This window comes from Schistocerca gregaria, chromosome 7, assembly GCF_023897955.1.
Source record: "Schistocerca gregaria isolate iqSchGreg1 chromosome 7, iqSchGreg1.2, whole genome shotgun sequence".
NCBI lineage: Eukaryota > Metazoa > Arthropoda > Insecta > Orthoptera > Acrididae > Schistocerca > Schistocerca gregaria.
In genome coordinates, this window is record NC_064926.1 from 499,706,640 (window position 1) to 499,728,731 (window position 22,092).

Consider the following 22,092-nt stretch of genomic DNA (forward strand, 5'->3'; position numbering starts at 1 on the left):
AAAATCCTCAGCATTCTGAATTGCAGCTGTATTTGTTCTGAAAAGATTATGTTTTCTAGCATGGTGCTTCAGCAGGCCTCCTACACCATTGCAAGGCCCTGTCCCATGACCAGTAGCGCTGTATACCCAGTCAGTTGGCACAAGTGTCTTACTCAATTCAAACAGCTGGCAACTATTTTTAAAATGACTAGTAGTACCAGCAGAAATATTGATGACCTTCTCTGCCCCTGTTTGCTGTTGAAGAATTTTGCGCATTGCTAGCAAAGCTTGTCCTGTGTCATCACTTGTAACTGCAAACTTGTGGTCTTGTTTTGAAAATATGTCACTCCTGTAAAATTTGAAACCTGGTCATTACTTCAGTGATACCCATGTACTTCTTGTTCTCAGCAAAATCACAGTGAAGCACTAGACATAGTTCTTTAGCCTGTACACACCCTTTCACTTCTGCAATGTGTTGTTGCTGCAATTTCTTCATATGCTGGTGTTCTTCTGCTGTCACTGACCATTTACCTTGTTCATCAATGAAACTGTCAAAGGCAACAGTTTTCTATTTGAACTTAGCAAATTCTACAGGATGATCATAATAGGGATCTGGTCTTCGAAAGACTCTTTTTACATACCTCACATTTCTTGATTTGCCTACTGTGTACTTTGATACTGATGGAATGTGGTTCAAAATTGTTTTCTTTGAAAAATCTCTGGAATAATAGTTAAAACTTGCACCACTTCACTGTACAGTGCACAGTATTCAACAGCTGAATTGATATTTGTGAAAAATTCCTGGCAAGAGATGCAAGAGTGCTTTAGTTTATTTTCTTCTGAAGATGGAATTCCTACTTTGAAGAGTGTGGTCAGTTTTGCTGTAGTGTATTCATCCATAGCTTTAGTAGTTTCTCTACACACTCTTGATCCATAGAGCTTATGACTCGACTTCACTGACCACGGTTTGTTGACAGGACTAACACCTACTTCTGTAGTTGACTGATTCAGGGTATTTAATTCTTCCTCTGTTGATGCATAATCTGCACTGAGGGAGGCTTCACCTTGCTCAGGTACTATCATTGTTGTTATTCTGTTAAAACATTTAGAACACAAAAAGTCGTCACTGGAAACATCTTCACTTTGAAACAGTCTTCAAACAAGAACACTTATTCCCAACCTGAACAAAGTCTGCTGTTTTTTTGTTTGTCTTGTATATCACTCTTTTATGGATATGCAAATAGTTAGCACACTCCACTCTCCTGTGACTGCAGTCAGAAGGCATTTCAAGCAGTCCTTTTCAAAAACACACTTGTCATCATGTCCTCCTCCGTCAGTCGTTCAGTCCATATTGTGGTTCAGTCCGTATTATGGTGGGCTCAGATGTGATTTGCAAAACCGAGCTTTGCTTTGAAGATCGAGTCGCACGAAGTGCAATACAGTTGCCTGGTGGAGTTATACACAGATGTATTAGGCTTGGGCTTAGATTTGTGGAGCTTTTGTTTATCATCCAGGTTCTTTAGGCTGATATGCTTGAATTACTCCACACTCCTGTGTACAGTTGAGCGCCACTCTGATTGGTGCAATGCAAGCTCCTCCCAAAATTTGCTCGGAATGCCACAGGCCGTGAGATGACATTTGATGGTGTCTTTGTATCGCAGGTATTGGCCACCTTGTCCATGCATATGATACGGTCTATCCATCTCAGTTGGTGTTTCATTAAGAGAGTTTCAATGCCAGGCAGTTTCACACGACACAAAATCTCTGTGTTTGGAACATGGTCTTCCCATTTCATGCGAAGAATTTATCTCAGACAGTGAAGATGAAAGGTGTCTAGCCTCCTAATGTCAGCTTTATAACAGCATGAGGTTTCCAAATTCGTAGAGTAAAGTTGGTAATACTATTGCTTTGTAGACTGCAGTTTTAGTTTGTAGTCTGAGATCATGTGACTTCCATACTTGGTGATACAGTTTGCCAAAAACTGAGGCTGTATTGGCTATACGAGCTGCAATTTCTGTTAGACTGTTGTCACTTTTAATGTGGCTACCCAGATATTTAAAGTGTGACACGTTTTCCAAATGTTTGTTGTCCAGCTTAATACTGCAGTCGTCTGTATTGGAACCCCTAAGTGGTTATTGAAGGACTTATGTCTTGGTTATGCTTATGACTAGACCAACTCTTCTTCAGGAGTCATTTAGCAGGTTCATGTATGTTTGGAGGGATTCAGGAGAATTAGCCATCATGCATAAATCAACTGCATAAAGAATTTCTAAGATAGATATTTTATTTACACAACTTTTTGTTCTGAGGCGAGAGATGTTGAAGACACTTTTGTCTGTTCTCGAGTCAAGACCCTTTTGACCACTGCAGGATTTGGTCGCGTGTCACGTAACAGCTGTGAAATAAAGTTAGAAGAGTGTGGGAGCCAGTACACAGCCTTGTTTTACACCACATGTCACGGGAAACTGGTCTAAAAGCTCATTTTCTTGGCGGATTTTTGCCATCATGTTGTCATGAAACTGTCTAATCAAGTTAATAATTTCATCATGGCAGCCGGTTTTCTTTAGTATAATCCAGAGAGCTTCCCGTGGGACTCGGTCGAATGCTTTTTCCGGGTCTACAAAGCACATGAAGAGAGGCTGATGTTGCTCTAAGCTTTTCTTTTGCATTTTTTGACAACAAATATGGCATCCATTATGCCTCTGTTCGAGCGAAAGTCACACTGGGTCTCTAGTAGCACTTTTTCTGCAAGGTGCATTAGCCTGTTGTTGAGTATGTGAGCCAGGACTTTCCCAGCTGCTGAGGAGCCAGGACTTTCCCAGCTGCTGAGAGAAGAGAGATTCCCCTGTGAGAACTGCAGTCAGAAATGTCACCTTTGCCTTTGTAAATTTTGCAAATGCAGGCACCTTTCCAATCTTGTGGAATTATTTCGCACTTCCAAATCTTTGAAATTAGACCAGACAGTGGGTTCGTAATGTTTGGTCCACTATATTTATAAAGTTGTGATGGTAAGTTGTCTTCCCCTGCTTATTTGTTATTTTTCAACTTACCCAATGCTGAAATGAATTCACTGAACAAAGGGGCATCAGCAAGTTGTTCGGCGGCGGGCAGGCCTTCAAGTGTTTCTATGTATGGAATATTAGTCGTCTGATGGTTGGGATTAAGATTGTCATCAAAATGTCCTGCCCACCGAGCAAGGGTATCACTCTGTTGCGTCAGCCAACAGATTTTATCTTTGTCATAAACAGGTGCTATCTTCCTTGATTTTGGACCAAAGGTAGTTTTCAGACACTCGAAGAATCTGCCTGTTTGGTTTGTGTCAGCATATGATTGCATTTCATTGGCTTTATTCAGACACCATTTGCCTTTGAGGGCACACACCTTGACTTTCATGTTGTAATGTGCTACTTTACGCTTGTCAATATCAGGACTGCGAAGAGATGCTCTGAAGTCATTAACAAGCTTTTTGATCTCTGCATCTGTATCGTCAAACCAATCTTGGTTCTTTTTCTGAGGTTTTCCCAAGACTTCTGTGGCCTACACCACTTTCTGCCCTTTCGGTAGATTGTTTCCCACTCCAGTAGTAGGTGTAACCTCCGAGCTGTTCACACAGCTCTCCGTAGTCACTAAGATGTGTTTCACTTGGGGCGGTGATGTCAATGTTATATCTAGCCAACTCCCTAGCAATAAGTGCTGTCTTTCCCTCTGGACATTGATTATGGTCATTATCCAGTAAAGTACGGATGTTCCATGTACCATTCATAAAGTGTTTAATGCAAGTATTTCCTTTATTATTTTTTTTCGACCGCAGATTTTGGTGAACAGGTAACCGCAGTTTGCCACTTGCACTGAGTTGAGATGGGCTATGTTTAGGCCACCTTTTCTAGGCCCCTCCCTGGATTAGGGAAAGTAGAGCGATGCTAAATATGGCTGCTTTGTCATCTGATTAGCTGTCGAACAAGTCCTCCCGTCCCCGTCGAGTTCCAGAACGACCATCACCGTCTGACCGCAAACACTACAACTGTGTCAACTGGCAAATTCCTCATGAAAGCACAGAACTCTCTGGATGGTCTCTGATTTCTTAGGCACCTCTTCATTAAACAAATTAGCACTGGACAACTACAATACAGAAACATGCAATGGACGACAACGACAAAGAAACCGACAAGAAACAGCAACAACGTGTAAGAAATGTCTGTAACAATGAAATTAAAAAGAAATAATCACGACAAAGAAAGTGATAAGAAATAACTGCAACAAAGACAGTCGAAATAAACACTGTAACAAAGAAATTATAAGAAACAACTTCAGTGAAGACATACATTACCCTTGAAAATAAATAAATAAATAAATAAATTATTTTTTAAAATAAAGCCTGTCTAGCTTAAAAGCGGAAGCTGTCCTTTAAAGAGAATATAGTACTACATGGTACTAATCAACAGGAAAAAATCTTAGCTTTTCTGGATTTGCATTTTTGAAGAAAAAAAAATTCAAAAGGCGACAGTAAAAGAACTTTCACAGATATGTCCAAATGGATGATACCATTGTAATCATAAAGCAAGTATCCTTCAAATAAAAAAAAAACAAAATATCTAGAACTGTTGCAGAGATACAGCATTTAAAAAAAAAAATTCTGAAATTCGCATCTTCAAAATGGTGTTTGCAGTGTCATCTTTGGAGGTGTGTATCTCGGGGCAGGAATTTTTTTGGAGAAAACAAAAAAAAAATTGCATGTTCCTACCTTACTCCTGAATTTTAACATAAGCTAAATTCAATAACATCCGAGACTATGAAGGTAACCCGCCTGGCTGAAGTGATACGGATTATGCCTTTAATGACATTGTGCAAGTGTTTGGCCGTGATCTACATTAAGGAACTGTCATGGCAATTGCCTTAGCAATCCAGGAAAACTCAAATCAGTATTGCTGGACAGAGCAGTTTCATCCTCCCGTGTATGAGGTCAGCACTGGTGCCTTATCTGGTAATTCTCCAGTGTATAATGTTCCTTCATTTACATTGCAAATTGTTTCAGGTAACTTGCAATATAAAATGTAGTTTATTTCTTCACTGTCCACACACTGAGGACACCTGCTGGTGACTCCTGGTATGCTTCCAGTCATTCAGTGTTAAACCTAGTTCCACTCTTTAATACCTCCCACATTAAGACACACACATCGGTGGCTCTTGGACTTGGGAAATACTGCTGTGCCCCTTGCCTCAGTTCTGGACTCCACATTCAACTGTCCACCTGCACAAATGAGCCAACAGGCATTACTGCCTGTATTGCACATCTTGCCACATGATACTTATGAAAGCAGTAAACTGTCATCATGTATGATTCTTCAACTTCTCCCGGCCTGTTTCTTGCTCGAACAGTCCATGGGTGTACTGCCGGTCCAAAGTGTACAATATTTCGGCAATCAGACATGTCGCCATTGTCAGGTGTGCTGACGAACTGAGCTGCTGAGGGCGGGCGGTCGTCCTAAATCCCCTTTCCGTGCAAGGCGTTCTCTCCACGGCCACGTGTCGGCGGTCGATGAGAGGCTGGCGTTGGCGTCTGTGGTGTCATCGGTGTAACTGCCTTGTCCGCCCTGGTCGCTCATTCGTTTTCTTTGCTGAGCCTCTTTTTAATTAGACTCAGTGCCGGTTCCCATGCTTTGCTGAGGTTATAGCCGCAATCTCTCTTGATGAGTGTGTCCCTGGTACGAATTTTGATAGCCTCTATAACGACGTTGTCCCAGTATTTAGATGTCTGTGCCAAGACCCTGCTATGTTGGTAGTCCATTTCCTGATTTTCAGACAAACAGTGCCCTTCAACTACCGACTTGTTGGGTACATAAGTTGAGTGTGCCTCTGATGTTCTTGTCAACGATCTTCGATTGTGCGCACTGTCTGTCCAGTGTAAGTCTTCCCATACTCACAGGGCATCTGGTATATGCTGGCCTTCCGCAAACTGAGATCGTCTTTGACACTTCCCAATAATGCTCGTGTTTTATTGGGTGGGCAAAAGACAGTTCCTACTCGGTGTTTCCTCAATATTTGTCCTATTTTCCCCCATTGTGTGGCAGTATACGGTATATTGGCAGTGGCTATCTCTACCTCCGTGACTTTGCCCATCTCCACACGCTGTACTGTAGAGGTGGGGTGGAAAGCGCACCTGATCTGCCATTCCCAGTACCCGTTTTTCCGAAATACAGTTTTAAGGTGTTCCAGCTCATGGGGTAGACTCTCTGCATCTGAGATGGTGCGCGTCCTGTGCACCAGTGTTTTTAGAACACCATTCCTCTGCGAAAGGTGGTGGCAGCTATTTGCATGCAAATACAGGTTGGTGTGCGTTTTCTTCCCGTATGCCCCATGGCTCAGGGTGCCATCCTCTCTTTTTACCATGACATCCAGGAACGGTAAACTTCCTTCTGCTTCGGTCTCCATAGTGAATTTGATGTTCGGATGTATGGAGTTCAGGCGTGTAAGGAAGTCTAGGAGCTTGTCCCTTCCATAGGACGAATTTCTATATGGAGTATTTCGAGGAGGAAGCTTTGGCGTCATCCAAATGGAAACCTACTTGTTTTTCTACGTTATGTTTATGACACGTCCATGATTTGGCCCCATGGAAGGGACAAGCTCCTCAGCTGCTTTGGAAAAGAATAGAAGTTACGTTGTTGTCTTGGCTGAAGATTTTTTATCTGTTTGCTCTTGCAGTGTCAATTTTTGACCAGCTGCCATCTTGTTGCAGTGCCACAAATCAGTCGTTTAGAACAGATGCTATTGTTTTATGAAAAGGAAAGTTGCTGCTCACCATATTGTGGAGATGCTGAGTCACAGATAGGCACAACAAAAAGACTGTCAGAAATTAACTTTCGACCAATATGGCCTTGATCAAAAATAGATGAAACACTAGTGTGGGTATGTATGTGTGTGTGTGTGTGTGTGTGTGTGTGTGTGTGTGTGTGTGTGTGTGTGTGGACATGCACGTGTGTCACACACACTCACTCACTCACTCACTCACTTACTCTGCAGTCTCTGGCAACAAAGCCAGACTGCTAGAGAGACTACAGTCGTGTGTGTGTGTGTGTGTGTGTGTGTGTGTGTGTGTGTTTGTTTGTAGTCTATTTTTGATGAAGACCATATTGGCCATAAGCTAATTTGTGAGTCTTTTTGTTGTGCCTGTCAGCGACTCAGCATCTCCACTATATGGTGAGTAGCAACTTTCTTTTTCATAATATTGCTACATTCCATCGTGCATTTACCTTTGTTTGATAGATGCCATTTTTTGTTTCTTGCAACAGTTTTTTACGGAGTCTGCCACGATTCATGAGCTTTCTAAACTCTTGACCGTACATGTATATTTTCCTGGCTCTGTAAGTAGAATACAACCAGTCCATTCTTCTTCAACTATTAAACTCAAGCTGTTTTATTTTTATATTGTAGAAATTATCTTTGATACACACTCCTCTACTGACAGGATTTTTTGAAGTCTGATTGTCAGCAGTGTCAGTAATCCTATTCATCAGAAGACACCAGACTTTTTGTAGACTTGGTGTAGCTTGCTCCGTATTTCTTTAGGTGTAAAGATACCTTGTAGATGCATATATGTCATTAAGAGGATGGAGACGATAATTTGGGTTCTTATTGTGCGCACATCGGTCATATCTGCAGTTTTTCCTGTGTCACAGTCCCACAATTATTAGCCTGGCGAACTGCTGTGTACTAAATTGTTTTTTCTGTCCATCGGTGTTTGTCATTGCCTGTGAATTGGTGCCTAGAGGAGCCTTGGTATTGGTTTTTATAGTTCCAAAATATCGGTTGCTACCTCTGCATTGTGCTAGTAATCTCTCCCTCTCTCCCCCTCTCTCCCCCTCTCTCCCCCTCTCTCCCCCTCTCTCCCCCTCTCTCCCCCTCTCTCCCCCTCTCTCTCCCTCTCTCTCCCTCTCCCTCTCCCTCTCCCTCTCCCTCTCCCCCCCCTTCTCCCCCCCTCTCCCCCCCTCTCCCTCCCCCTCTCTCTGTGCAAAATGGCAAAGCAGGTGAAACTAAAGCTATGAAAGCATGTATAACTAGACGGAAGATAGTTGCCATCTGTATAGGTTTAACAATACAGAATTATCAAAATCAGGACACTGCTTCACAAGAAATAGAACATTTTTTTAAAAGCCTGATAGTTTGTTTAAGAATCAATAAATCATTTATAATTTACACATTGGGGTGATGATAATGCTAATCTCGATATGAGCAGAAAATCGTACATTGAAAATTTCCAATTGGAGTACAGAAGATGCAGCTGGGTGACATCATCAACCGCCACCAATATTTTGACTGGTGACAATGCTGTCATTTTCAAGGCAAAATTATAGCAAGTAAACATTGTGGAAGGGAAAGTTTTAAACATGGCTGCTTCGTTCAGTGACCGCTTCTAAATTAAAATTGAAACAAATGAGCCCTCGGTCACTACTTTTAGTCCTATTGACCAGGTTTCAACACTTCTGCGAGTGCCTTCATCAGAATTAAAACAAAATGGCCTATAACAAAGTTACAAATTTATAGGAAAATATATTTTTTATATAAAAAGTCTAAGTACTGACTAACAATAAAAAATAAGACAGAGGCAGTACTTATACGTCACATATAAAATAATTAACAGGCCAGAAGGGCTTTAGTCACAAAATATATAAAAAGGAATGTGTGAAGGTGAGCCACTATGGGCGGCTTGTACCTTTACAACCACAGGTTGCAACAGACTGTAGAAGGGAATTTAAAACCTTTGTTTGCAGATCAGTACTGAAAAGGTAAAACGCACACACACGCGCGTGCACACACACACACACACACACACACACACACACACACACACACACACACACACACTCTGTAAACACTAGGTCACCACACAACAAAAAATGACCAATGCAAGAAGTTATCGATTGTGAAAATTACTGAACAGTGGGTAATATGGCATTTACTCCAGCTCCGTGTTATTTTATTTATTTATTTTTTGTCTAGGAAGAGAGCAGGATTCCAGACAGAATTTAAGCAAACACCTCAATCTCTATACAATCTTACTTGTTGATTTGATTTCAACTGCTTCCTCAATAACACTATCCCAACAGCTACAAGTACAGGATAGAATCTTTGTGTAGTTATATTTCATAGGTTGCACAGTGCATAGACAGTGCTCTGCAATAGCTTATTTTCTCAGATGTTGTAAACATGTGGGATGCTTGCGCTCAGTACATCAGTCCTCCACAGTCCTGACACTCTGACCAGTATATGGCAAGCCACAGCTGCAAGAATACAATAGAAACCCCTCTTATGCAAAACAAGACCATGTTTAACAGACCCTAAAAGGACCCTAATCTTAGATGGAGGTCGCAAAATTCATTTCATATAATTTTTCTGCATAATACAACCAATTACCTCACCCGTTGTTTGTTAGTTTTCACTATCATGACCTTCTGGTGTGAGTCATCTTTAGATGTGTGGTGGCACTAGTGTTTACAGAGTGTGAGAGAGAGTTTGCATTATTTTTCCAGAATTTCTCTGCAGGCCAAGGATTTATATGCTTTTGCCCCCTGCCTAATGGCTGCAGTTTTATCTTGAAAATGAGAGTGTGGTCACCTGTCAAAATATTGGCCGCTGTCGACGACGCCACTTTGCTGCATTTCCGTTAGTTAATTGAACATTATATATTCTGGGACAGACTCAGGTCTCGTGTAGAAAATCTGCATTAGTGTTAAATGATGGTGTGGTCACAAATAAGTACAATTACCTTAATGTAATTTTCAGTCTTTTACAGTGGTGCTTCCTTTGAGACTTTTATTTTTCAGTATGAAGAGGAGAAATATTAACCAAAACGTATCCTTAAAATTTTACTTGACCAATAATATTCCTTTGACTGAGTCTATTAACAAACTGTTCCTTTCTTTTGCCCTCTGAGATGCAATGAGAAAAAAACACACATTCAGTAGACGCAGGGTTACTAGAAAAATTGGCAGATTTTCAGAATTTCTCAAAATGTTTTGACATTCTGACCTTTTTTTATAGCAAAGATCAACTTTGTTGATCTAGTGTAGAGTTTTCATCCAGGATTGTAGATATGGTCCAATTTTGGATGTTGCAGGACTTTTTCAGCTGTCACTATTTTTTATATGAGAAGATGACAGACTTCTAATTAGTAGATGCAGTCTTGTAGGGCAACAGTACTTAAAAAGAGCCTCAGTGACTCAGCATTTCTAAATGTGATAAAATGAGGAATCTCCAACTTCAGATGATTAACTAACAAGCATTTGTTTCCGTGTGTAACAGTATTGAGACAGTGTGAGGCAAACAACAGTATCTTGAATCGAGATATTGTATACACCATCTATGAATGACTACAATGATTCTCCAAAGAATTACACATTTGATGTTGCAAAAATAAAAATAGCCAGGTGTGAGCAACTTACACTTCAGTCCAATTACTTCACACAAAAATTTGTGAGATGATGAAATGCTACTTCATTACCAAAAAGCCGAGTATTTTCTAAAAATAAAAAATGCCAACTGTGCATTAAAAAAGCCTTGGAAAGTTGGACGAGTTTAGAAAAAGCTAGCTGGTTGATAACCATACACCTGCAGGAAAATTAGAGATATAGTTGGAGAAAAGAGAAGTAACTGTATGAATATTGAGAGCTCAGGTGACAAGCCACTGCTAAGCAAAAAAGAGGAAAGCTTAGGGGTGGAAGGGATATATAGGAATGCTATAAAAGGGAAATGAGTTTGAAGACAACTTTATAGCAAAGGATGAGGAAGTAAATGAAGATAGGATGGGAGAAATGATACTACAAGAAGAGTTTGACAGAGCATTGAAAGACCTAAGTCAGAGCAGGACCTATGGAGTATTCTACATTCGGTCAGAATTATTGAGATCTTTCGTAAATACAGCCTCGTCAAAACTATTCCATATGGTTAACAAGATAAATGAGACAGGCAAAATATTCTCAGGTTTCAAGAAGACTCAGATAATCTCACTTCCCAAAAAAGAATGTGCCTACAGGTGTTAATACTACTGAACCATCAGTTCTGTAAGTCATGCATACTGACACAAATTACTTACAGTACAGCGGAACAGTTGGTAGAAGCTGACAATGGGGAAGATCAGCTTGACTTATGAAGAAATGTAGGAACAACTGAGGCAATGCATACTCTAAAACTTTATCTTAATAGATAGATTTAAAAAAAGTGCAAACCAACTTTTATAGATGTTAAAGGACATCTAGCCACCAAGAGACGCACTTGCACTTAAACTATGTAGCCTAATTCTTATTTGGGTGTGTAACACATTGTCAGTGGCATCTGATACAGAACACAACAAAAACATTTGTGTACATTGGTAAAATTTCATGGTCACATTGGATGTAACTGTTATATTATGTAAACATGGAACTGACAAATAGGGCAAAGAGTCTACATTGGTTTTTTCTTTATTCAGTATTTGCTAAGTGATGATAAATATTTTGTACTTAATTAATTACTACTTTTGGTATAAATTAACCTTTAATGCTTCTTATAGTTTATTATTGACCTATAAATCTTGATATTTGCATCATATATTTTTTTAATTATTTTGGTTTGTACCATTCAGTCTGGGCATTGTAATGAAATGTGGTGTGTATCTCCCTGTTTCTTGTTATTTCTGAAATCATATTCCTCTGCATCTTTGCCATGCATTCAATATTTGTGAAATACTTTACCATGGATGATTAGTATGTAAGAATAGAGTATATGAAGTATAAAATATTTATAAATACTGTAGAGCCCTGGTAATTCAAGCTAATTGGGGTTGAGGCTACCTCAAATTACAAAAAAACTTGGATAATATGGAAATATCACTAAATCAAAGGATAAATCATGAATAAATCTTTAAAAAGCACAATAATGATTGAAAAATTCAGGTTACCTCAGGTGACAAAAAACTCAGATAGTACAGAAATAACACTTAAGCAATGGGTAAATCATAAATCAATCATTAAAGAGCACAATAATAATTATAAAAAAATACTGTGTTACATATCTTTGTTTCATGTACATACATGGGCACACATTTCCAAGTTGCAAAAATATATATTATGTTTTAAAATAGAACCTCGTTTTCTAGCAGCAATGTCGAACCATCTTCTACGAAGTATGCTGTCAGTTGGAATAGCTTCCACTTGTTGCTTGATTTAAAGCAATGCCACATCTAGTGTTGTCAAACCCTCGGTGTATGTGGCACTGTTACAATGTTTCCAGGTAATTCCTTGTCACCATCTTCAGTGGATTTACTAAACATTTCAACAACTGTAAGATTAGTCACTTCAAACTGTTCACTTCGATTCAGCCATTCTGAAACATCGCTCACATTCAAATTTTTACATCCAGTAAGCTTTTTCATCAGCTCTGTCAACATTAGGTCATCTTCATCTGTGCTGAAGGTACCTATTATGCTCCATAAAATTTGGTTCCATGACTGCTTTAGTCCCTCCATCTAAATAATTAATGGAAAATCTTATATAAAGATGTGAAACAAATACTAACAAAGAGATACAGGGGCTGGCCAGTACTTACCTCAGCTCAGTACAGCCGATAGATACACAAAAAACAACCGATAATTTAAGTTCCTAGCTTTCGGAATAAATGTTCCTTCATCAGGGACGAGAGAGGGGAAAGAAAGGGAAGAAAGGAAAGTGGATTTAGTTACTCACAACCCAGGTTATGAAGCAACAGGGAAAGGAAAACAGGGAGGGTAGCAAGGATGGAGGCATGGTTGTCAGAGGGAAGTCAAAGATATTCTACTGTAGGTACTGTGCCAGCTTCAAACCAAAGAGGATGCATACAGAAGTAAAGAGGTGTATAGTATAAAGATGTAGGATGAAAAGATGCATGAATGGCTAAAGAGGAAAGGGAAAGAGAAGAAGACTGAAGAGTAAATGGGAGTGAGGTTGGTTAACGTAGGTTCAGTCCAGGGGGATGGCGGGATGAAAGGATGTGTTGGAGTGCAAGTTCCCATCTCCACAGTTCAGAGGGACTGGTGTTGGGTGGGAGAATCCAAATGGCACATACAGTGTAGCAGGTTCCTAGGTCCCTAGAATTATGCTGGAGGGCATGCTCCGCTACTGGGTATTGGACATCTCCTAGGCGGACAGTTCGTCTAACAACTACTAAACTGGCTGAGCGCATGAACGGACACAGAAGGAACATTTATTCCGAAAGCTAGGAACTTAAATTTTCGGTTGTTTTTTGTGTCTATCGGCTGTACTGAGCTGAGGTAAGTACTGGCCAGCCCATCTATCTCTTTGTTAGTATTAGTCCCTCCATCTTTATTTCAGACCATGACTCAGCTCTCCGGCAAACCATGTCTTTTGTCGTAATTTTTTAATTCTTTGATAGTTCTTTCTTTCACCTTCTGTTCTTTTTAGAAGTGTTTGAAGCAGACTACAACGATACCTTTTTTCCAAGCATTGTAAAATGCCTTGGTCGATAGCCATATTTAAACTTGTCATGTTAGGGGGTAAGAACAAGGCACGAATACCGTCACATTGTAGTTCTTCCTCATCAGTGTGCGAACCAGGATTGTCAAGTGTTAAGGTTGCTTTGGAAGGTAAACACTTCATCTTTAGATATGTTTTGGTCTCTGGAACAAAATCTTAAAAACTAGTTCTTAAAGATATTTTTGTCCATCAGAGGCAGATTTCTGGTGTGCATGTGCAACAGGCAGTGCAGAAGCAGTGATATTTTTTAAAGCTCTAGGCTTAGCAGCCTTTGCTATTGCCAGCAGCTTCAGTTTTGGTCTCCACTTGCATTCGATGCAGCAAAAACTGTTAAACTCTCTGTGTTTTTTGTAGCCGTGAGCAATCTTTTCTTCTTTTGAGGCTAGAATTTTAGATTGAAGCATTTTATAATGTGACACCGTTTCATCACAGTTATACTGTTGATCAGGAGTGAGCTTTTCCTCTTGTATAATTTTTCCCAATTTCATACAAAATTTTCTAACAGTTTGAGAGCCCACAGAAAGTTTTTCACCACAAATTTCAAGCTCCCTTACGCCATATTTCTTCTTCCACCTATCCAACCCTCATTGCGTAAAATCGTCCTCACCTTTCTATAATTGTTTCTGAAAATTACAGCTTTTTCTTGAAGAATAGGCCCAGAAATTGGATTTCAATTTTGCTTTTGTTGAGTAAACCAAATGAACAGAGCTTCATTTGGTTTTTGATACTCAGATTTCTTCATTGACTTCCATTCAAGTGATACAATAGCACACTTGTTTGATGAAAATATCTCAATTTTGTCTCTTTCCACACCCGTCTCCAACAGTCACTTCACCAACTTCATACTCAGCAGCAAGTGTTTTTAATGTTTCTCCTTTGTGTAGTCTTTTTAAAGCCTCCAGTTTCACATTCAGTGGCACAAATTTTCTCTTACCCCTACCCCTCATTGTAATGTATGAATTAAAACATTAAGAGACACAGTTGCATATGTACAGTACACTGTAAATATTTACAACACTTTAAAATTGATGTGACAGAGGTAGGCTCACTACAGTGCAGGGACACATACCAGTGAAGACTAACAGGGGATATTGAATGTAAACAGAGAAGGGCAGCACGAATGACCACAGGTTTGTTTCATCCGTGGGAGAGTGTCATCAGAGATACTCAGGTAACTGAAGTGGCAGACTCTTGAAGACAGATGCACACTATCTCGAGAAAATCTGTTAACATAGTTTCAAGAACCAGCTTTAAGTGATTACTCTAGGGATATATACATCAACCCCCCTACATATCAATCACACAGGGCTTGTGAGGATAAGATTAGAGTAATTACTGCATGCACAGAGGCATTCAATCATTCTTTCCATGCTCCCTATGTGAATGGAACAGGAAGAAACCCTGATACTGACACAATGGGACATACCCTCTGCCATACACCTTCTTCGGGTTTTTCAGAATATAGATGCAGTTGTAAACACACAACCGACTACAATTCATACAACAATGGTCAGCCAATGTTACAAGATGTGTACTGTATTGCTATTTCGGACTCCTGAATTTTAATGACCACTGTTGTTGAGTAGGCACAACAATAAGGGTAACAGTAAAGATGGTATGCACTGTACAGCTAATTGTCAGACAGTCCGTGTTAGTGAAGGGGTAACAAAGAAAGAGCAAGCACTCCTCAAAGCCTAATGGTACCTGCCCATCTGTAATAGAAATGCACTAGCAGTCTAAGGCCAGGGTTATTTCTGTTCATTATGAATGATGAAAATCCTAAGTGGGACAGTTTTGCCCATATTGTACGTGGAAAATTGAAAGAAAGTTAAAAAAATGTAACACATTTGAAAGTGTGTGAAATGTACTTGCAGAGAGTGTATGAAAACAAATTTTTTACTCTAGTTTAATGTTAAATTTTAATTTTCTTAAGACCAGCTCAAATCACATGGAATGTCAAAACACTGTGGCTCAACTGTAAATAAAAGCTGATGTTAATTGTCATGAGCAACATATTGAGTAAGTTGGCCTTAATGTAAAATGTGTTTCTAATGTTACATTGTAAATAGTGATATACATACTATTGTTTTTTTCCTGTGTACTAGATGCCACTGACGACAGGTTATACACCCAAATACCAGTTTGGCTGTAAACATCATAAGTAAGGCTCATGGTGTTTAGAAGATGACCTTTAACAAATATTTACAAGCTGTAGAACACCAAGGATCAAAGATTTGTACTTTATAGTATTTGTAGATTTAGAGAAAGTATATGACAGAATTGACTAGTGTTCACTGTTTGAAATTCTGAAAGTAGCAGGGATAAAATACAGAGAGCAAAATGTTGCCTGTAACTTTTGCAGAAACCAGACAGTTGAAGGACATGAAGTGGGAACTGTAGTTGAGAAGGGAGTGAGACGGAGTTGTAGTCTGTCCCCCGTGTTATTCAGTCTGTACATCGGGCAGGCTGTGAACAATACTAATAAGAAATTTTCAAAGGGAAGTAAAATTTAGGTAGAGGAAACTGAAATTTTGTAAGAGATGGCACAACTCCTGGAAGATCATTGGAATGGAATAGATAGTGACGCGAAAAAGAGTTATAGAAAGAACATCGCCAAAAGAAAAACAAGGCAGTGCTGAAGGAATTAGATTGGGAAATTAGGTGCTAAAAGTAATAGATCAACTTTGCTACACTATGTATCCAGGCACCTGGCCGAAAATGACGTAAATGTTCATGATGCCCTTAATCGGTAATGCTGGAATTCAATATGGCGTTGGCCCACCCTTAGCTTTGATGACAGCTTCCACTCTCGCAGGCATACGTCCAATTAGGTGCTGGAAGGTTTCTTGGAGAATGGCAGCCAGAGTGCTGCCCTCAGGAGAGGTATCGATGTCGGTTGGTGAGGCCTGGCACAAAGTCAGCAATTCTAAACATCCCAGAGATGTTCTATAGGATTCAGGTCAGGACACTGCGCAGGCCAGTCCATTACAGGGAAGTTATTGTCGTGTAACCACACCACCACAGGGTGTGCATTATGAACAGGTGCTCAGTTGTGTTGAAAGATACAATTGCCATCCCCGAATTGTTCTTCAACAGGGGGAAGCAAGAAGGTGCTTAAAAATATCAATGTAGGCCTGTGCTGTGATAGTGCCACACAAAACAACAAGGGGTGCAAGCCCCCTCCATGAAAAACACGACCATACCATAATACCACCGCCTCCAAATTTTACTGTCGGCACCATGTACGCTGGCAGATAACGTTCACCAGGCATTTACCATACTCATACCCAGACATCGGATCGCCACATTGTGTACCGTGATTCGTCACTCCACACAATGTTTTTCCACTGTTCAGTCGTCAATTGTTTTCGTCCAATGTTTACACTCCTTATGCCAAGCGAGGCGTCATTTGGCATTTACCTTCATGATGAGTGGCTTATGAGCAGCTGTTCGGCCATGAAATCCAAGTTCTCTCACCTCCCACCTAACTGTCATAGTACTTGCAGTGGATCCTGATGCAGTTTGGGATTCCTGTGTGATGATCTGGATAGAGGTCTGCCCATTACACATTACTATCCTCTTCAACTGTCGGCGGTCTGTGTCAGTCAACTGATGAGTTGGACCTGTATGTTTTTGTACTGTATGTCTCCCTTCGTGTTTCCACTTCACTATCGCATTGGAAACAGTGGACATAGGGATGTTTAGGAGTGTGGAAATCTCACATACAGATGTATGACACAAGTGACCCAATCACCTGATCACATTCGAAGTCCATGAGTTCCTCGGAGCTCTCCATTCTACTATCTCACGATGTCTAATGACTACTGAGGTTGCTGATATGGAGTACCAGGCAGAAGGTGGCAGCACAATGCACCTAATATGAAAAAGATATGTTTTTTTTTGGGGGGGGGGGGGGGTTCTGATACTTTTGATCACATAGTGTATCTGGGCAGCAAAATAACTAATGAAAGCTCAACAAGGAAGTATATATACCATGCACTCTAGTAGTAGCAAGAAAACCTTTCCTGAAAAGTGAAATTTGTTAGTACTGAATGTAAGTTTACATTTCTGCTAAAGTTTTGCCGTAGTGTAGTTTTGGTTTTGTATGGAAACGAAACTTGGATGATATGCTGTTCAAAGAAGAAGAGAATATAAGCTTCTGAAATGTGCCACCAAATTTTCTTCACTTTCCAATAATTGTGCATTAAACATATATATGTTGCTGATATTACTGATCCTTGATTACCCTTCACTTAATACATTCAGATGTTATTGGTCTGACATTCAAAATTTTACCCTACAACTTCTATCCTCTGTTTTGCAGGCTGTCCTATTATAACTTTCACAATTGTTTTTGAAGAATTGTGTTACTTTTATCTGTTGCCATACTGTTAATAGTGCTAATTTTTTCAGCTTCTTAAATAATGCCAAATTTAATGGATTTTCTTATGCAAAGTGTTAATTTTTAATAGTGCATTGTTGGGGAGATAATTTGTTTTCAAGTTTGTATTGGTCTTTTCTGTAGGAACTACTGGCACTACGTTCACAAGATGGGAAAGCGAAGAAAAGAGTTGCAGCTATGCTCAAGAGGACAAAAGCGGCAAATAAGTCTGTTATAGATGATGCAGTTGACAATGATAACACAGCTGTGACACTGGGCGGTATGTAGCAGTGGCTTCCATTAGTTGCATTCAGTTCCTTTAATCAGTCTAAATGCACATATTCTTCCTACTTCTTTTTGCGTTTATTTTGCACATTGGTAGGAAGATATTGTCACCAATGTTATTTTATTATTTTCTCTTGTACTTTTATTTTATTTTTTCCTTTTATTATGCACTCACAGATGCTCATCACGATGGCATAGAAGGACCTATGCGTACTGTTGTTACTTTATGAGATTTTTTTTTTAAAAGTAATATTGACTGCTGCATCATGAGTAGACAGTGAGAAAAAGAATGTGTTTTGTCTTGCATCATACATGAGGTGAAAGGGGAAAATTTGGAGAATTTGAGATAGTTCAGCTGTTCAGTAAATGTCTGTCAAGTGCTTAATGTTTGTAGCTACCTGTCCCTGTTTGTTGTTTGTTGTCAGACTACAAGGAGATAGATTTGGTGGAAGATACTGAATCTGAAATGGATAAAAATAAACACACTGAATCGTATGTTTTAGTACATTATTAGAACGTATAAGTGTCACTTTGTGTGTTGGACTTTTATCGTACCTTTTTGCAAACAGATTTTTTTGCCAAGTCGGTGTGTGACACCGAAACAACCAGGTTGCGTTGTGAGCCTATTTGCCACCTGAAACTTATCATGGGGAAAAAGTCCCATGGCAGATCAACTACTACAAATCTTGGTGACCCTGCGTATTATTTATCATCATTGTGGAGCACTCGTTTGGGGGGAACTGCAGTTTCTTGAATTCAAGTGGGAATTCACTTGGAATTGATGAAATGAGAGGAAGGGGGGGGGGGGTGGGCATACTTTATTTCTCCATGAACAGATCTACTTCAAATAGTGGTCTCCACTACATTGTTACATACAGCTTTATCTTGAATCTTAGTGTCATCACAGAGCTTAAAAATTTCCAGTAACATCACTGGTATGCCCATACAAAATATAAGTCCATGGTGTGGCTTTTCTGGATAGATTGTGGCAATCACATTCTGAGCTATAGTCATTACATGTGGAACTTGTTCGGATTACATATTCTACCATTTGTTTCGTTATAATGTACAGATAAACTGCACATGTTGGTATTATTTGACTTATTACTAGTTTTGCTTATCAGATGTGAGTATTCATTGCCGGTTAGCCCTAGCTGCTTAGAGACTTAAAGCACCATTGTCAGCATAATGTGGGCTGGCTTGGATCTATGATGGGCATATACTGTAGTAAAGTCTTTGGAATTACGTTAGTCAGTATTTTCTTCCCCTGGTTTAGTGTCCAGCTTCATTTATATTAAATATCTTCAGTTACGTATCTGTCTCATTACTTGAGTTTTCACAAGTCTGGTACAGACCTCTAAAAATCAAGTCTCAAAAGCTCCTGATTTCCTTATGTCTGACTTGTTCATTGTTAAGTTCTCACTGCTGTATGTTAACATGACTACAATCACTGAAAAAACTTTGTGTTGATTTCATGGTTTTCCCTATTAATGTCCTGATAATTGTATAACACTTTCTTTAGAATTTACTCAATTTATTGCAAACCAAAGTAAGATACTTTATACCCTTAGTGATTGAAACTGCATACTTACTCTAACTAATTAATGGAAAATCTCATATAAAGATGTGAAACAATTACTAACAAAGAGATAGAGGGGCTGGCCAGTACTTACCTCAGCTCAGTACAGCTGATAGAAACACAAAATTATCTATAGGCTGTACTGAGCTGAGGTAAGTACTGGCCAGCCCCTCTATCTCTTTGCATACTTACTCTATCATTTTGTTTCTGTTTGTATGTGTATCAGCCCTCAGATGTTTCTGTTACCAGCCCATCACCTTGGTTTATGTTACTGGTAACTATAGGCAAAAATTACATCTAGCAGTAAAATAATGTACTGGAAAATCACATTTGAGTTTGTTGTTTAAAGCTAGCAGTTTATTTTGTACCAAAAAGGAAGTTGAATTCGAAAACATTAAAATTACTTTAAGGCAGAAGACTAGAAACTACTTGCTGTACAAAGGTGAATTTCCAACTACTGCATGCTGACACACTTAAAAGTACAGTACAATCTTGCTTCTACACTTTTCAAGGGACTTGAAAAAAATGGTGTAAAATGCAGGAAATTGTAAAATGTGGGAAATAACTTTTGAAGCTGTACAAGTTACGTCTAGGGCCCCCTTGCATTTTCGTAGTTTTGTATATGTTCACGATATGCATCAAAATACTCATCAAAAACTTGTTTATTATCTAATGACAGTTATCTGAATTTTGTGCTATGTTTAGCAGTTGACATGGCATTTACTGACACTATGGCCCAACAAAGCACTAAAAAAAATGCAAACCAATGAGCCGCCATGTTGATTTACGTGCCTTCCAAACAAAGGTGGCATATTTGGCAGTTTTAGTATTTATACTTGCAGTCTACAAAAAGTGCAGTTCAAGTGTACACCTGCATTAAAGATCTCTCTAAACCACATCAAATAACTGTCCTGCAAAACTGATATCAGTAGATGTACACAGTACACGCAACTTATCTAGCTGTTTTAGATTTTGTAAAGAAAAGTGCTTGAAATATTGTAAGGTGCATTAAATTTATCATTACACTGCAGAGCCATCTGTCAGTGCAGCCTTTATTTCACACTCACTGCTTCGTCAACTTGCAGTCAGACTGTCACCTTCAGATCAGCCTAGCCATCAGGGCTATGACACAGATTGTTCTGTATCCACAGCCAAGATTACAGGGGAGGGGTAACTTACTACACTGTAGCCTTTGAAGCACACATTTTATAAAACATTAATAAGCCATTTTTATTTAGTAAGCATGCTGTTTGAACAAATGGGTACAGTAGTCACTACTTTTTAGCACAAAAAAGTGGGTTGTTTTTAACTTTTTTGGTGAATTTTTGTCCTTGTTGTTTTCCAGTTCATAAACAGTTGAAAGCTTTGTTATCAAGATCTGCATCAGAAATATAATTTTTTTATTGTTTGCACTGCTGCATTTACAACTGCAGTTGAGGGAACTTCCCTGTCGTAATCATCACTGACATTTTACTTTGTGCACTGTCAGCATTTTCTTCTGTCTGAAAGTCAGTCAAGTCATCAACAGCTACACTTTCCACTGTGACAACATCATAGTAAGTGTGTACGAAATCTTGAACCAGATTCTTCAGCCGCATCTTTTTCTGTGATGAAGCAAGTAGTTTTTCAGTGTCATTAACACTCAGGTCTGGTGTATCAGATCTATTTTCTTCATCAGCTTCAATGAACCCTGCTTTTCAGAAGCAGTTGGCGATGGTGGCTGTCTTAACCTCTGTCCATGCTTTGGAAATAAAGTGCAAAGCATATAAAATTGGCACTTTAAAGGAGGTTGGATTTTTCCTAGCCCCCATTGAAGTTAAAGCCTTTTTCACAATTGCTTTCCTGTAATATGTTTTGAAGGCATGTCTACTACCCAAAGCCGAGGGCCATAATTTGCTTGTGCAGTTTGATAGCAGAATCTCTAATTGCACATTACATAAACTTATATTTTTTGGATGTGCAAGGCATCAATCGACTAAAAAAGAGAATTTTCCTTTTGTGGGTTCCCATTCTTTCAAGGCAACGTAATTGCTTCTCAAATAATTTTGGTGTCATCCATGCTTTATTGTTGGCAGTGATTTTATATTTTCAAAATAATGTATTGTTTTTCATTTTGCCATTCTCACATGGTTTAACTTTTTCGGAACCATCTACGTTTGTGCCTAGCATTACTGTCAGACAAACTTTACTGTGTTTGCCTCCATGGGAAATTTTGCCTGTTGAAGGTAGGTGTTTTGTTTGGCAGGATGCTGAAAGAGAGACCTATTTCATCAATGTTGAAAATGTCCTTCAGTTTATATTGCTTCATATGTTCCTGTAACCTGCCACACTGCAATTTACTAACGGCTTTTATATTTACATTGTTTCCT

The 22,092-nt window shown here is 39.3% G+C and overlaps 1 protein-coding gene across 2 annotated transcripts in view; it reads left to right on the top strand.

The window, feature by feature from the left end:
* The window catches only part of LOC126281656 (protein SPT2 homolog), a 518,200-nt gene that overhangs the window by 479,570 nt on the left and 16,538 nt on the right, over positions 1-22,092 (top strand). For both annotated transcript variants that reach the window (XM_049980795.1, XM_049980796.1), the window contains one exon: positions 18,004-18,139. In XM_049980795.1, coding sequence (XP_049836752.1) covers positions 18,004-18,139 — 136 coding nt within the window. The remainder of the gene's footprint in view (positions 1-18,003; positions 18,140-22,092) is intronic.